The following is an 18,258-nucleotide window of genomic DNA, read 5'->3' on the forward strand; positions in this document are numbered from 1 at the left end:
GATTTTCAATCGGTCCAATAATGATAAATAGTATGCTCCGGTTATGGTTTTACCTTTTTCAAGATAGTCCACGAATATTATGCCATGTGCATCCCAAAATACAGAGGCCTGTTGCGTTGACTCAGGAGTGTAGTAGTGGATCCAGGTTTCATCCATGGTTATGAATCGGCGCAAAAACTCGGTCGGCTTACGCGAAAATAATGCCAAATTCTGCTGGGAAGTTGTCACGCGAATTCGTTTTTGGTCCAATGATATGCCTACAGCATTACCTACCTCTCTCAATTTCACTTTGGGATCATTCAACATCATATCATGGAATTTTTCGACATTTTCTGGTGTAGTGACCTCTTTTGGGCGCCCAGATCGTTCAGCATCAACTGTGTTCGTACGGCCACAACGAAACTCGGTAAACCACTTATGAATCGTTCCAATCGACGGTGCAAAGTCTGGGTAATACTTATCCAGCTTGGTCTTGGTCTCGGATATCATTTTCTAGCGAAGATAGTAGTGTTTGATCAAAACTCGAAACTCAGATTTTTCCATATTAAAAAAAACTCGGAAGTTAGTCGCTTCTCAGTGCTGTAACTTGTAAATGCGTAAACATAAATGGCTGAAGTTTTGACAGGCGTCATTTGAAGGATCAAGCTAGACGAAAATGGTTCACAGTAGTGAATACTAATGCCATCTCTTAGAATTTTCAGGTACTTATCAGACTGCCTAGTATATATATATTAGGCTGGGGCGAAAAACCAACATTGTGCGTCCAGGAAACGCCTGGGTGCGGAAAAGTGACCAAGTCCGATCCGAAACTCAGCGCACTTTGAAATCGGATAATATCTTCAGTCTGTTCTTTGAGGGTGAAATCTCGAAATTTCACTAAAAAACACTAAAATTTAAGGTTTTGCAAAAATGGGCCTAAAATCGATACCGATGCCTTCCAGGGTGACTTTACGATGAAAAGTCATCAGAGAGTACTTAGAGGTCCGTACCGAGTCGCCAAAGTCACCCCATGCCAATCCTCATGGAGGGGGAAATGGCTGAAAATTGCGTATTTTCGAGTAAAACGCTTAAATAATTGTGCTGTCCCTGGGTCATGGCTGTCTACGAGCACACGAGAATCTGTGCCACCTCTACACTGAAGCCGACCCCCCCCCCCCGGTCGCCGGTCTCCTTCTCCCCTCCACCTCCCTCTGGTCGAGCGTTGTCGAGACTTGTCAGAACCTGTCAATGGCTCTTACTGTCGACTCACGCCTAATGTTCGTTGACTCGCAGGTGCTAGTTGACGTTGTCGTTATAGTTTCCTCTTCTCATTGTCTCGTCGTTGGTTCTTTTGGTGGTAGAGATTCTGTTTGTGCCTGCACTCCCCTCTTTGGTTTGTATGCCACAGCATGTCGAAATTCGCAAAAAGAGACTTTGTGCAGTTGATTTAATATTATTTATTATTATTATTAAAAGTTAAGTTATAATATTAATAAAAAGAAAGAATAATAATAAACATAAAATTAACAAAAAATCAATTTTATTTGCCAATATTGCAAAATATTAATTATATGCAAAAGTTCTTTATACAAAAGTTGTAGGCTTATAATAATATAATAACGAAAATTCTTTAAAAATTGTTAAGTGTTCGTAAAGGAAAAAATGTGCAGGCTAATATGGTCCTCCAAAAGATTTTGGTCCGAACGTTTGGCCAACGAGGGCTGACGTTCTGCGATGTTGTCAGGAGGTTCGAAGGCAAAAGGGCTGTCATTCAGAAAAAGACAAGGAGCCTTCGTTCGGAGACATTGCCGACGAAGTGCGTTCCAAACTAATAGTTATTTGGGAATCTGCTTCTATCCCAACGGTCTCAGAGCAGCGCATTAAGGAATGTCTCACAAATCTTCATAAAAAATACACTACGTTGAAAAATTCATTAAAGATTAAAACAACTTCTCAAAGTAATAAGGATGAGAAAATCGCCGCCTTCAAAGAGTACTGCTCTGAATTACTTATCATAGCCGCTTGTGAGTTGACTTGTCTAGGTGCTCCTGTCCCAAGGAAAAGAAGGTTCCAGCCATAGAGCATGCCTTCTATCTTGACCAAAGGGGTTAAAAGACTCATGGGAAAATCGCCAGCGTACATGTCTCTGAAACAAAAAGAGTACATAAGAGAATAGAAAGTAATGCAAAAAGAGGCAGACTGAACGGGGAGAGGGTGGGGAAAGCGTTCCTACCGCATCGGCCTCCATATCTTCCTAGACGATTGATATGGATATAGATTTACATTCCTTCTTTGGGGAAGGTGAAGGTGATAATCCTCCTCCTTAAATTAAGGTAAAGGTTGATGCGTCTACCGATGATGACGATTTTCACGACATACCACGCAGACTTGTGCAGAGAAAATCATCGCAAGCCAGACTTGACTTATCTGAAGCAGCAGTAGTTGCTCAAAGATATGGTATAAGTCAACGGGCTGCGGCACATTTAAGCTCGTCTGTACTCCTCGCTGCCAATCGAGCAGGTATGATCTACCAGGATATTTCTCAAAAAGTACCTGAGTGTCTAGTCATAGATAAAAGTAAGATAAGGCGCGAGAAAATTAAAATAGGCTCCAAGTTGAAGGAGGAATCACGCCATAAGGATTCTATTCATGGCTTATACGTTGATAGTCGAAAAGACGAAACATTGACAGCCTCCGGACTGTCATGGAACTTGTCACTGAATGGAGGCTTCGATGCAGTGGTAGTCGTGGGCTGTGACGGTACAAATACGAATACGGGCTGGAAGGGAGAAATTATTCGTCTACTAGAGGAACGACTTGGTCGTCCCTTGCAATGGGTTATCTGTCTATTACATTTCAATGAGCTACCGTTCAGAAGTCTTTTCGTATTTATTGACGGACCTACCTCTCGTCCGAACAAATACTCAGGGCCAATAGGGGGACAACTTCCAACTTGTGAGACCCTCGATGTTGTAAAGTTTAAATAAGTTGAGTGTGACTTACCTGAGATTGAGCCCACTGATCTCAGTTCAGATCAAAGGTATCTTTATGAGATATCAGATGCCATACGGTTCGGAGCGTGCTCTCCTGAGTTGGCCTCTCGGAAGATAGACCCCGTCAACATGGCTCGCTGGCTAACAACTGCAAATAGAATTCTGAGATTATACATATCAACAAAAAGACCCACAAACAAACTGCAAGTATTAGTTGAATACTTACTCACAGTATACGTACCTCAATGGTTCCACATCAGACGGGATAAGTCTATCGCTGATGTGAGTCGGCACCTCTTCCAAGCAATCAAATTGTCAAGGTTTCTTCCTCTGAAGTACCGAAATGTGATAAACCCTTCCATTCAGACAAACGGCTTCTCTGCCATACCGGAAAATATACTTCTTGGAATTGTAAGCGACCCTAGGCTTACCGTTCGCCAAGACGCACTCACCAAAATCCTGGAAGCAAAACATAAGCAACAGACAACTGCTAATGATTACACAGAAATGATGGATTGGGAACAGACAGATGTTTCACTTACCGTACCTCCAGTTTTAATTCCTATAACAGAGGATGAACTTACCGCTAAGCTATCTATGGCCGATGGCTTGGTACCAGACTGGGACTTTACATCTTTCCCTTGTCACACAGTAGCGGTGGAAAGAACTGTTAGACTGGTAACAGAGGTGTCCACGAAAGGCATTGGTCCCGAGGCTCGGGACCGACAGATACGCACCACACTTCCTTCTCGAAAGACTGCCAACTTATATGACACTAAGAAAGACTTTGTGGGTGTAATTAATGACTCTGAGACCTAAATAAGCACGTTCCACATATGGTTGGTTGGTTGGGTAGGGCGTGGGTGGAGCCCGATGTGCAGCCACCTCCACGTGGTGGGCTCTGGGTCACTCGAAATAGTAGAACTTAGTGAGCTAGGAGCTGCACAAGTATTTAAGCATTTCACTCGAAAATACGCAATTTTAAGCCATTTTCCCCTCCATGAGGATTGGCATGGGGTGACTTTGGGGATTTTCTTACGGACCTCTAAGTACCCTCTGATGACTTTTCATCGTAAAGTCACCCTGGGAAGGCATCGGTATCGATTTTAAGCCCATTTTTGTAAAACCTGAAATTTTAGTGCTTATTAGTGAAATTTCGAGATTTTACCGTCAAAGAACAGACTGAAGATATCATCCGATTTCAAAATTTCAAAGTGCGCTGAGTTTCGGATTGGACTGGGACACTTTTCCGCACCCAGACGTTTCTTGGACGCACAATGTTGGTTTTTCGCCCCAGCCTAATATATATACTCACTGCTAAGAGACTATCAAAATGAGTTTGGAGAGAAAACATATAAGAATAGAAATAAAAAAAGTGTTGTGCAATGGTTTATCTATACACATTTATGTATGGCATGTATCATTTTAATTTTTTGTTTAAATGATAGCTATTGAAATTTTAGGAAAAGCCAGAAAGCTTCAAATTGCTAGTTCAATCATAGTTACACTAAAAAATAAATTTAAATCACAGAATTATAGCTGGATCCATGTGCCAAATGGAGGGTTAAAAGATAATATTTTTCTTGTATAATAGTTTAGTTCCAGTGATCGGAAGCTCTTGCTGAAGATTTTCTTTCAACTTCTATTTACACTGGAACCTGGAGTTTAGAAAACGGAGAGAGAGAGAGAGGCGGTGCTCAGTCAAGCGTGATAAACAGCATGAAGGCCGCATTCTCTCCAAGTTAGTTGCATCAAGTTGCGTCATAGGTTCAAAACAAACAGAAATTATTCATGCGGCCATGACTGTTTACGTTCGGATTCCCTGCATTTGTGTCGAAGGCCATTGCGGCCATGCCCAATACCGTGCACAAATCCAGGTTCCAGTGTACTTCGTAATTCTTTCGTAATGCATACTCTCTCTCTTTCTCTCGTTCCTCTCGTAGGAATCGCGTTTCCTTTGTCACCTTTTTTCGCCAATTCCTTCCGTTCCTTCCGTATGAAACAGATCCACTGCCTTCCTCTCTCTCAACAACCCGAGAGACTACAGGTGCCGCTGAGCCGCACTGTAACGTACCTGAAATAATTTGTCGTACACGGAGAGAAGTAGAAATGGGCGACCAATGAGCTAGTTTTGACAGAGAGGAAGAGAGAGTAAGTTCTTCCATAGGAATCACAACTATGAGTGTTGTAGCGCCTCTCTGTCGCTGACTTCAGATTTTGAATTATATAAATAGAGATATTTTGAGGGTTAAGTTTCGGGCACTTAGCACTATGTTTGCCAATGCCAAACTAAAAGGATAACTTTTATTTAGGAATATATCATTTTATTACACTTCATTAAATCACCCTCCATGTGTTAATAGTCGTAGTCCACTTCCTTTCTTTCTTACGGTCAGTTGAAGGTCAAATAATGTTTAGCACGACCGATTAATTGTGCAACGTTTCATTAGCTTGGTTTGCTAACCTCATGAAGCAATGTGGTTTCGATTAAAGCATTGATGGTGTCAATCAGTCATGTATAGCCAAAAGGCGGAATTAAAACTTTTCACAACATTATAAGAGAACGAAGGACGTCAACTGGACGATTGGTGACCTTCTTTATTGATACCCAATTTTTTAGTCAAAACCACATTTCCTGACGAGGTTAGCAAGCCAAGCTAACGAATCTTTGCACAATTAACTGAGAGAGAGAGAGAGAGAGCGAGAAAGAAGCAAGAACGAACATGGTCATCGTGAGAGATTTTAGATCCAGAGGACAGTTTCTAGCTAAAAAAATAGAGGAAAAAACCTAGGGAACTAACACGAGTCAGCTTGATAATAGAAGACCTGAGGCACTTAGCCAATGGAGCATTAATTACACTTGACTCACTAGTAAATAAAAAGTGGCTGATGTCTAACAGCTTCAAGCTGACCGGAACGGGAATCACATTAGAGGATGATTTGAACTTTAGGGAGAAAGAAATTTTGGAATGGATCAAAAAGAAAGTGGAAGCAGCAAAAAGGAGGAGAGCAACTATGAGTGTGCACTGCTATATGAGATGGAGAATCAACGATAGGGAATACTACTGGAACGAAAGGCAAGGGAATGTGAAGAAAAACTTGTTTATAAGCAAGGAAGGGAAACACAATGGAAGGCAGGCGCGAAGTTAAAGGCGTAGTATGGAATATAGCGGGGCGAGGTAGGAGTGTGCGGGATGTTCTCAAGTCGTATGACATAGTGACAATTTTTTAGTGTCACTGGACTAGGAATATGTATGGACAACCAAAGCAGCGGTAAGAGTTTAAAATAAGAGGAGAGCTTAAAGAGAGCAAACCATCGAGGTACGCAAGAGTCTGGCCCGGAAAGGTACAAGTTATTGAAATTTTGCGATAAAGAGAGCTTGAGGATTCTTAATGGAAGGTTAGAGGAAGGAATCAGCGGAGAATTGCCGCACATAGGAGAGGATGGAGGGGAAGGGCTAATATGGGACAAAAAGAAGTCAGGATTACAGAAAGGAACCATTGGAAAAAATTTTTCGAGCGTTATTACTACTAATAATTGAGTTCTTAGTTACCCGAGAAATCGGGCTTTTGCTCGAAAGCTCGACATTTCGTGAAACACCTGCCACCACTTACCACTACATCTACGCGTCTCATCTATACCCCACCTGTGAGCCGCATTAACGACCTATCTCTTTCCGTGAGAATGTAGTGGTGAAAGTGGAGAGCGAAGGTTTCGTGAGTCTTCTCGCTCTCCTAAAAGTCGCTTCTATCGAGTCCACCTTGACCGCTCGCCCTGAAAAGGCTCAATTTTCAGGCGGAAACAAGAATCGGAGAAAAAATGTGGAAAAGTTAACAGCAGTAAAAATATGGGCGTATTTTGGCAGGCAATTATCGGATTCAGGACAAAACGGAAGCAAACGGGGAGATTGATCAAAATGGGGAGGAAGAAGCGAAGATAGAATTGAACAGGGAAATTTTTTCAATGAAATAGCGAAGATATTGGATAGAATGAATAAATGGAAAGCTGCAGGGGTGGGCAGGGTCAGCATAGAATTTATCAAGTGGATGCCCAAGGAATCGGCTCTGGAAATGAAAGAAATTTTGAATGGATTCTGAAAAGAGGCGAGGCTCGCCAAAGGGTGGGAGGTTGCACGAATCTCTCCGAATCACAAGAGGAGCGACGAAAATGATACAGGAAATTATAGGAGTAGCGCTACTAGATGTATGTTACAAAATTTCAACAATAATTCTGAATGAAAGTATCAGGGACTGGATGGAAAAGAATGGTTATGCGAAGACAGCCAAGCAGACTTTAGAAGGAGAGCAACGCGAGACCATATGTCGGTATTGAATTCGTTGAAATAAAAAAAAGAGAAAAAATTTTCTTTCAAGGTTTAAACTTTATACTGCTACTCATTATAAAGTTCCTACAAGAAAATTATTGTTTAGTTTAAATTAGAGAGACAAATTATCATTTTTTAATCTAAAAAAATATTTTCCCATGTTATTTTCATTATAATAAGATAAATACAAATTAACATTTCCTTGATTATTCAAACAGTTTGAACATGGCACGCTGATTTGGAATCGAAAGACTATGGTTCGCAGAGCACATGCCCAGCTAAGAAACAAATATGTTCTGTTTGACTTAGCCTCTTATTGGGATCGCTAGTAGATTTTCGATCAAAATATAATCACATTATTGAAAGTTCCGACTCTTTAGCCCTTTTTACAAATCTTTTCGCGTACCTGCAGAGGATGAGTCCCGGATCTCCTTTAAGGGGTCTTAAGATCAATTCTTCCGACTCATTCCCATTTTTATTTCCCAGGCAATTTCAAAACCCTTCAGTTCACTTGCCATCCAGCTTTTCTCACGCCCTCTCGCATCTAAGAATTGATTGGAAACTCTATTCTTCCCTCCCACACCACCTGCAAGAAACATCTTTATATCTTTATATTCCTCTCTCACGGGGATTGTTTTCCATTTCTTATATCCCACACAGTTAGATGAATTATATATCCTAGACCAATCGTTCTGCAATTCCTGAGTAATTTTTGTTTCCATTCCCTTCGTATGGTTTTTCAAGATGTTCCCACAACCATGTTATAGTTTCCCCGTGTCATACCTCTCTGCATGATTTTTCGAATGTTTCTCCCTATTTCGAAGTATTCCCATTTAAAAATCCTCTTATCTCATCTCTCAAGCAAATTTTCGACTATCTTTCATCCTTCATCCCACATATTCCCACTAGGTACCTCATAGCTCTTATTCTACTCTCAATTACTATACTGTTTCTTTCCGATTCCGTTTTCCAGATGTAACCCGGTGTTGTATTGTCTAGCCCCATTGCCATTTTGACCAACCTACTCTGCAGCCTTTCCATTACCTTGATCCTTTCCCACCCCCATATTTTCACTTCGTGCATGCCCCCGCGTTGACAAAAGTTTCCATCAGATACAGTTTTATCTCCAATTTGTTAATCATCGCTCTTTTTATCACTCCCAACGTTGTGTTTTATGCATTACTTGCTTTCCCTGACATTCTGGATATTTGGATTGTATTGAAAACCGCAGGATTTCGTCGAGAGCGGGTACTAATCTAAAAAACTGCTCCCGATCCCAGCGAAGTCGCGGTGAAATTTTAGCACTAATCACGTCTCACGACCGTAAGATAGGTGGTTACAGTCTGTAGCGGAACCAATACGACAATCCGGCAAAAGTCTCGTACACCCTGAGGACATGAAGCGAACCAAGGACGAACGCCTTCTGCATTTTTCCCGCAAGTGTTTTAGCATATTGTTGACACGCAGGGATGCTTTTCAGGCTACTAACCAGTGAAAGCTTGGCACCTCCAAGAGCGCCGGTGATAAGGACGATTAGTTTAACAGAATATTTTGGGTGCAATCGTCTTAACTCCCTTATCAAATTTCTATACCTCTATACCTCTTCCCTTTCATTCTCCTTAGCTATGAAGTTTTTGTAACCTGGTGCCAAAAATTCGATAACAAACATAGTTTGATTCTCGAAGTTAAGGAGAACTATGTAAGCCCTTAAGTGCTTAACAGAAATAGTTATGGCTCCGAATTCTATAACCCCTTATAGAATTGATCGCTTAGAAGTTGGGAGGCCTCTGACCGCTTTTGCTTAAGCGACTTCAGGGTCCTCCCCACTCTCAGGCGACCAATTCTATAAGGGATTATAGAATCCGGGTCCTCAATTGTCGAGAATATAAAGTTCCAGTATATGCGGCACTTCTCACTATCGACAATTAATTTTATTTCCCTAGGAGCATTTAGAGGAGCGATAATGAGGCTAATGCCGTAAGAGCGACAAAGATGGTAATAAAGTACTCTTAGTGCCGCATTGTGCCTTCAGATGTAGGCAGTTCCCTCATGAGATGGAAATGACACCCTCTTGACATCCTAAAATGAAATCCTCCGTGCCAGACTTCAATCCGGGTGATTTAAGGAAAGCAAAAGTTAGCTTACAAGACAATGACTGATCCTTCACATGTATGTGGAAGATGCCATGCATACTCTTATCGAGGAACTGTTAAAGGAAGTTTTTCTCTTGTACTTTCATAATCCGGGCTTTCAGAGGTGAGTACTCGAGGTAGATTAGATTTGATGCATTTTGCTGACACCTGATACTGAAGTTAATTCCGAGTGTTTCAGCAGTCTCCTCTGCTGCTTTGTCCAGAAACGCTCTTCAGCCATATTTAGCAATATTTAGCAATATTTTTACTTCAGAAATAAGAAAAAATTATTTTATTTTTTAATATCATGTAACGAGTGGACCAGCTGATCAATTCAGTCCTGACACCAATATTTTTTCACCCATATTTAAAAATAAAAGTTCAAATAACGCGGAAAAAAATTTCGGAAAATATGAATAAATATTAAAGGACCGTTTGTGGCAAGACAGAAGTTTGGCTTCGATCGTTCTTTGTCGTTAATCATGCAATCTATATCACCCACAAACCCGGTGATGTTCGAAGTTGTCTACTCGCTGCGATGGAGCTGCTCTGACACAGCTGATACGCATGTAAGATCAAATTTTTTTATTTGCATTTCAAGTGAAAACATTAGTTTTTGTATCATTTGTGTATAATGTTCGTAAGAGATTTTTGTTTTTTTATCTCACTTTGATAAATATAAGCCTCATAACTAGCCCATTGACAATATTGAAAATTGCTTGTAGGATTCTCACGGTCGTTATCTCTCCAACTGAGTAATTAAAAAAAAATTTCACAATTATGTTTATTTAGGACCAGAGATATATTTGTCCGTGCCTTATACTTATTGCTCCAAACTTTCAACATGATATCTCATTCCCTGTTGACGTAAGTTGGGAAAGAAAACTACCGATATAGCTTTCACTTTTGTTTTCTTCGAAATTTTTTTTTCTCCAAAATTTCCACCGGAACAAAGCAGAGAAATATACTTTATTGTCGCCTCTTTCATTTCCCAAAAATTCAGAGCGATACCTCATTTCATTTAGACGTGAGTTGTGGAAGAAAAATTGAGAACCAGCTTTGGTGACGTAAAACTCTCGTTGCATGAAACTCTCAGATCTTTTACATAAAATTTTACATAAAACTGTCGCGTTTCAAATAATTTGAAACAATGAAGCCAAATGTTACAAATTATTATCAAATGTTGACTTTTTTATAATAGAATTTTTTTAATATAGAAGAAATGCATCTATTTTATTATTTCTTTCAATATTCGCTCCATACAAAAATTCGAAACACCTCTTCTTTAGGTGGCAACACTTACATTATTTAAAAATTCAAAGTTTTCAAATAAAAAAGATTCATTGTTATCATTCTGCAATGCAATTTTTTAATTTGTATTTAATATTAATACTAATTTATATTTGACAATTTTTTTATTTGAAGAAAAAGAGCGACTCAAAAACAATCCAACGCGTTGAAAATCTGAAAATATATTTTTTGCCCTTAGTGCTGTCTCCTCATGAAACTTCAAAAATATTACGTGATCATCAAATACTAAATAAATAAAATAGGTGATTTAATTTTGTACATACGATTAATTAGTAAATTTTAATGAAGAAACTAGTTTCTAAGCACATCTAAACAATTAATTTTTGTATTCGACGTAATTGTTTATTAAAATTAATAAAATAAATGATATTGAATTAATTATGCACCTTTTGTTTTTCAATATCTGCAATTCCAAGAGTTATGAGTTATTTGAAGGGTTGCAGTACAGAACTAGATAACCAAAATTTTGCAAAAAAATAGGCTTTTTGCATTACAAAATTGTTAAAAAATCTAATACAATTTTATCAGAAGAATTTGTTACAAATCTAATTTTTAATATAATGCTATAAAAATATTGGTGATTCAAAAACAGATGGTTGACTATCCATATACCTTGCAGATACAGTGCAATACCATCACACTAAACTTTTATTTTCCCGGAAAAAAATAATTTTTTTAATGAAAACTTTTTATTCTTATTCAACTTCCCAATATCTCGGGAGCAAGTTTGTAATATTTTTTTTTAATTGAAAAATTGATTTTTAGTTGCTATCCAAAGCCGATTTTCAAAACCCATGAAATTTTAACGTTCACATTTATGAATGATTGACTCGGAAATGGTTAACTTTATCCAAACAAACTCATCTTCTCTCAATTTTATTAACTCAAAATCACATAATTAATTTTTTATTTTTGGTTCTACTGAAAATTGAACATTTTGTCGTTATTCGCACCCGAGCCTGTTTCAGTTTTAGGTTCCTGTCACTTTGAGATTGTAAACTTCCACATTCTATTTCTTGAAACTGTATTTTTCGGTAATCATAGATTTTTTGTCTTAATTGAGAAACTTTTCAGGTCGATAGTAAAGTTTAGTTTTATCTCTAAATAATCATTTCAATTTTACAGAATGTTATTTCGCTCTCCTGAAAAATTCCTACTTTGTTATCTAATTCTGTACGGCAACCCTTCATTTATAGTATGATAGTATCTTTGCCGTATTCTGCCGCTATCGTTAGGGTCAGTTTACGTTTAGAGTCTTTAACGGATTTTATTCGTCCATTCATTACACTCGTCATAAAGTCATTACCTGTTAACCTATATGTGGGCGAACCTAGAGAAAAATTATCAGTTTTTCCCCATTGTTCAAACCCCTTTATTTATTGTAAATCTTTGACAATTTTAGTTGTTCTTTTCCAAAGGACCACGCACAAAATACATTAAAAAAAGTTCTCTATGGATTTTTCTAAATTTCAAATATCGAGGCGTCCTAACGATAGGATGCCAACGCACCCGATCGACTAGATGATACTTAACCAAAAATATATACAATAAAAAGCCAACCAAGAAGTTAGAACTAGAAAGTTTTAGATCGTGAAATTGGACAAGATGGAGCTAGAAGCTGGCCAAAACTAGAAGATGCTCGCTCGCTCCATCAAATCATTAAAGTCCTATCTCGAACGAGTAAAGAATGAAGGTGCCACTTCTCGCTTATAATCTAAACGCGAGAAGTGGCAACCTTCATGCTTTGCTCGCCCGAGATAGAACTTTCATCAATTGATGAAACGAGTGATTAGCTTTTAGTTTTGTCCAACTTCTAGCTCCATCTTGTCCAATTTCGCGATATAAAACTTTCTCCTTCTTACTTCTTGGTTGGCTTTTTATTGTTTATATTTTTGGTTAAGTATCATCTAGTCTGTCGGGTGCGTTGGCATCCTATCGTTAGGACGCCTCGATATCTGAAATTTAGAAAAATCCACGCGAAAATTACGCGAGCAAGACTTTCTAGCGCTAACTTCTCGGTTAGTATTTTATTGTTTTTATTTTTGGTTAAGTACCGTCAAGTCGTGTCGCGTGCGTTGGCACCCTACCGTTAGGACGCCTCGATATGTTGTAGATCATGACATTCCCGATAAAAATTTCTTATGTCAAAAAGTAAAGAAATCGACATATTTTCGTTCGTATCGCATCAAAGGTCGCTTTTCGTGCACGCAAAAGTAGACATACCGAAACTCGAGGCCTGTTTGGCGCCACACTCAGGGATCATGCCCAACTCCGTGCCTCATTGATATTTTTTACTTGAGAACATGAATGAGAATATACATGTCTAAAGGTCGAGAGTAGAATACTTTTTGGGTGGTGTTGCGTCCAAAGTCGCTTTTCATGTATGCTAACAGAGATATAACGACACTAGAGGACTTTTGGCATATTTACAAGGTTTAGACATGTACATTATCGATCAGAGGGTCCTGAACTACAAAATATCAAAGAAGCACGGACATGGACATGATCCCTGAGCGTGACGCCCAACAGTCTTCGAGTGTCGGTATTTCTACTCTAGCGTGTACGAATAGTGACCTTTGTTGCGCTACGAACGAAGAACAGTCAATTTTTTTACTTTTTGGCATCAGAACTTTTTATGGGGGATGGCATGATCTACAAGATAAAAAATTAATGAATAATTATTGATCTCCTGATCACGAAAATCCATGTTAAACATTAAAAAAATGGACAGTTTTTTGGGGCAAACGGCCAATATTGCCAGGTACGAATCTGAGCATGAAGGACTGTCTTATAGTGGCGGCAGCAAGACTTACAGCTTATCGGCTCGAATGAAGCTTGTCGCAGCTTGCACAACAACATCAGAAGGTCCTTTATTATCACGTACCTATAACCACCTTGACAGGGTACTGGATCGCAAAAAGTTCAAATTTAAAAAAAACTCTTATTTTGTGATAGGAGACATAGAGTGTAATTCTTGATCTGTAAAACTGTGCTCATCATAAAATCTTGTTGAATTAATTGCAACGCTGCGAAGTCCTTGCAAAAAAATTAAGTTGCTGACCGTTTATAATGTAGGGCCTTTTAATAAAGCGTAAGCCAGGCAACAAGGGCAATAAAATGAAGCCTCGATCATCTGAGTGATGTTGGCAAGATCTCACATCTTCTGCAATATAAATATTGAGTAATACATATTCGTTAACTCTGCTTTCAACTGAAAGCCTGTGTATATCACGTACACCATTACAGATCACGCAACTATGATTCGCAGTTTGTGTCAACACGTTTAATCTTAGGCAAGAGGGATCACGCTCCATTAACAATATTTCATCAAGGATGGACTGACTGCACTTGATGCATAGCCTTGTTTGCACAAATACGATAAGTGCTAATAAGTTGAATGTATCACGTCGACGAATTGTAAATTCGCGGACAGCAGCATGTTCATCCCTATCTATTCGTGCAATTCGTTGTGAAGCAAAAATCCTTTCGCAAACGTAACAGGAGAAACGGTTCCTAAAAGCCATTGCGAAAAGATTCTACTGTACAAAAGATTAATCCTGTATTACGAAAAATAAAAAAAAAAGGAATTGTATTCCGCAATACTGGTAGAATTTCTGAATAAATTTACGAATTCAAATTCTGAAATCTTTATATCAAATATCAGTTATCAGTAATAATCAATAACGTGCCTCAATTTGAAAAAAGTAGACCAAATAACCAACTCAATTGCAGTAAATCATGCCAAACAACTGACAAAAGGTGAAAAACAAACAAGAAAACGAAAATCATTAAAACGACGTAACTATAAGATATTCCTAAAGAAAAAACGTACTCAAGTACTCGAAATAATTAAGAAACGCATTTGAATTCTCAGAAGCAGTAATCAATCAACCATATCCAAAGATATATTCAGAGCATTGGCGGAAAGTCTATTGAACTGTCACAATTATTATTCAAAGTAAACGTTAATGAGGATAATAATAATAATAAACAGCATGAAAGAATGTTGAAAATAGCGAGACGAACAAAAAAATTCGTTGGCAGAAAGTTATACAAACAACTGATTAAACGTTAATAAAGAACAAAAAAATGAAAACCATTGCAAACTGATAAAAGGCGAAAAAAACAAGAAAACGAAAATTATTCCAAACTACGGAACTATGAGATGTTCCTGAAGAGAAAACATGCTCAAATACTCAAAATGATTAAGACTCTCATTTGAATTTTCAGGAGCAGTAATCGACTAACTGAAAGATTGATTAATTACTTTAATGGAAATGACAAACTATTGGCAAAAAGTTTAGCGTGAATGCTATGGAAAAAAACAAAAGAATGATTATTCTGTATCCAAAAATATATTTAGAGCATTGGGGCAAAAAACTTTTAAGCTTTCACAATTATTACTATTTAAAATAAATGTTAAAAACGATAATATTAATAAACAACGTGAGAGAATGTTTAAAAAAGTGAGACGAAAAAACAATTCACTTGGTTGAAAGTTACACAAACAACTGATGAAACGCGAATTAAGAACAAGAAAATGAAAACGATTGCAAAATGATAAAAGGCGGTAAAAAACCAAGAAAACAAACATTATTTCCAACGACAAATGTCATTTTCATCAAAGTAATGAATCAGCCTTCCAGTCCTTCGATTACTGCTCCTGAGAAATCAAATGAGTGTCTTAATTATTTTATTAAATTTTCACTTCAAGAATATCTCATAGTTACGTCGTTTAAAATCATTGTCGTTTTCTTGTTTGCTTTTCGCCTTTTATCATTTGTTTGCCATGATTTACTGCCATTGAGTTGGTTATTTGATACCAATATTTCAGAATTTAAATTCGTAGATTTATTCAGAAATTCTACCAGTATTACGGAATACAATTCCTTATTTTTTCAATTTTTCTCAATACAGGATTAAGCTTTTTTGTACAGTAGAAGCATTTCGCAACAGCGTTTAGGAACCGTTTGTCGAAAACTGCAAAATGTCAATTGGATAGCCTAGTAGGGATGACTTGTGAGCTTTGCGACAAACCATTTCCGACCTTTGGATCTCGATATTATTCATGAGCAAGTCCAAAACTACAAAGTGTCAATCAGAGCGCCTAGTGGACTGTTCCAATGAGCGTTGCACAAAGACATGTTAAGGGTCGGTGGTACTTCACTTTGCAGCAGGAAAATCAAGTCGTTTTTATCGAAAAATGTCCATTTTTTAAATCTTTAACATGGACTTTCGTGATCAGTAGGCAAATATTTATTAATTTAATTTTTATCTTGGAGATCATGCAATCCCCGATGAAAAGTTCTTATGACAAAAAGTAAAAAAATGGAAATTTTTTCGTCCGTATCGCATCAAAAGTCCTTTTTTCTGCTCGCTAGAGTAGACATACCGAAACTCGAAGACCGTTTGGCGCCACGCTCAGGGCTCATACCCAACTCTGTGCTTCTTTGACGTTTTGAATATGCCTATGTTTTGTTTTGTTGTAGAGAATTTTTTCAGCTCGCTAAAAGCAATTGCTTCTCTTTCGGAGTTTAGCACGTAAAATTACAATTTTTTTACAATTTTTGATAAGAATTTATGAACTAATTTATTCAATCTTGGAGTTATTTGTTCTCCCAGATTTCAAAATGGATTTTGTCAACTTTTCATTTAGAAGAAATATTATTATGTCACAATCGCAGAACAAAGAGAATTCTACAAAAATTGCAATATTTGCAGACTTACTGCACGCTTTGGTTAAGCTTATGTGAAGTGAAATCTGGACAGTGTATACTTTAAACCTCTCAAAATGAATCTGGTACGGAGGGTTTCATTTTTGCATGCCAAGACGGTGTCATTTCCACCTTAACATACCGTCGCCACATTTTGAGCCAAGACGTTCCTGATGATAGCTGCAGGGCGTGCCATGCACACCCCGAGCATTTAGCTCACATACTATCTAGTTGTCCAACTCACGCAGGAACGACCTATATTCAAAGGCACAATGCGGCACTAAGAGTTCTTTATTACCATCTCTGTCACTCATACGGCATTAACCTTAATATCGCTCCTCTAAATGCTCCTAGGGAAATCGAGTCAATTGTCGAGAATGGGAAGTACCGCATATACTGGAACTTTATTTTCTTGACAATTGTTTCTGTTGCTCTTATCGAGACCTGACATGGTTCTTCTTGACTTCGAGAAGCGAACCATGTTCGTTATCAAATTTTCGGCACCAGCTGACAAAAACATCATAGCCAAGGTGAATGAAAAAAAAGAGAGGTATCGAGACCTTATAAAGGAGTTGCAACGATTGTACTCTGAATATCCTGTTAAACTAATCGTCCTTATCATCGGCGCTCTTGGAGGTGCCAAGCTTTCACTTTCTAATGGCCTAAAAGGCATCCCTGCGTGTCAAGAATATGCTAAAACACTTGCGGGAAAAATGCAGAAGGCGGTAGTCCTTGGGTCGCTCCGTGTTCTTAGGATGCACGAGGCTTTTGCTGGATCGTCGTATTGATTCCTTTATAGACTATAGCCACCTATAAGTGAACTACTAAAATGCTAGATTTCAAAAAGGCGGATTCAAAATGGCGGCCGAAACATAAATTTTTTAATTTGTATGTAATGTTCATTTTAATAACCTATTTTCAATAATACTTATTATTATTTAAATAATGTCAATAGCAGGTTCAATATGGCAGATAAAAAAATGTAGAATAACAAGGCCAACGCCAACTCAGCCTTTTAAACTCTTCTGTGACCATACGATTTTTTAGCCAAGAACTATATAAACCAGATATAGTTTTAAGGGTTTAGGGCATCGCTGATTTTGAATTTTTCATTACTTCTGCAAAATTAATTTGTTTTAATAATTTTTTAAAACAAATTGTTTAAAAAGACTGATTTTACAAAAGTAATCGCATGTTTGGATTAAGCGTACTCAAAAACCCCTTAGATAACACAGGCCGACAAAATTTGACAAAGGTCCGGAACCAGAGACCAGACCTAGTATACCCGAAGGTTTTTGCTGCGCTGAATCCGAATCCGACCTCAGAAAAATTCCATCACCCTCAGTTTTCGAGATATTGTAACCTAAAAGTGCAAAAAGCACCCTAGCCCTATGAAATCCATTTTTCAGATTCAAGATAGCTTTTTTTTTCATCGATATATCATTGATTGAAGTTAAGTATTTTCGCAGTTTCGTAACAACGTTAAAACACCCTATATAGCATATGTGAGGCTATAAGCCCAATTTATAAGTGATCGTATTCGATCGAAAAAATCTATATATAGGTTTTTGAGGTTGCTCATTAAGAATATAAAGTCAGATTTTGAAAATTCAATATGGCTTCCATTTTGGATCGGTCATTTTGAATTCGTCAAATTTGATATTTGATTTGTAATCAGCGACCTCAAAAACCCCTTAGTATGCATTATCATACCGGGTATACATTATATACCGGGTATACCGGGTATACATTATCATTACCGGGCTTGGGGGTGAAATTTTTCATATTTGAATCCGCCATATCT

At 37.9% G+C, this 18,258-nt stretch overlaps 1 protein-coding gene across 3 annotated transcripts in view; it reads right to left on the bottom strand.

Moving 5' to 3' along the window:
* Window positions 1–18,258, bottom strand: part of LOC117177943 (inositol polyphosphate 5-phosphatase OCRL) — a 404,171-nt gene that overhangs the window by 334,718 nt on the left and 51,195 nt on the right. Inside the window, exons 1-2 of one of the 3 annotated variants that reach the window (XM_033369072.1) lie at window positions 2,983–3,098; window positions 1,989–2,125 (exon numbers count right to left, since the gene is read on the bottom strand). The exons of the other annotated variants lie outside the window; for them this stretch is intronic. Of the exons in view, the coding sequence (XP_033224963.1) occupies window positions 1,989–2,121 (133 nt within the window). The 5' untranslated portion in view covers window positions 2,122–2,125; window positions 2,983–3,098. Of the gene's footprint in view, window positions 1–1,988; window positions 2,126–2,982; window positions 3,099–18,258 lie in introns of those variants that run through there. 3 annotated transcript variants of the gene reach the window in all.

Source organism: Belonocnema kinseyi, chromosome 8, assembly GCF_010883055.1.
Source record: "Belonocnema kinseyi isolate 2016_QV_RU_SX_M_011 chromosome 8, B_treatae_v1, whole genome shotgun sequence".
Classification (NCBI taxonomy): Eukaryota; Metazoa; Arthropoda; class Insecta; order Hymenoptera; family Cynipidae; genus Belonocnema; species Belonocnema kinseyi.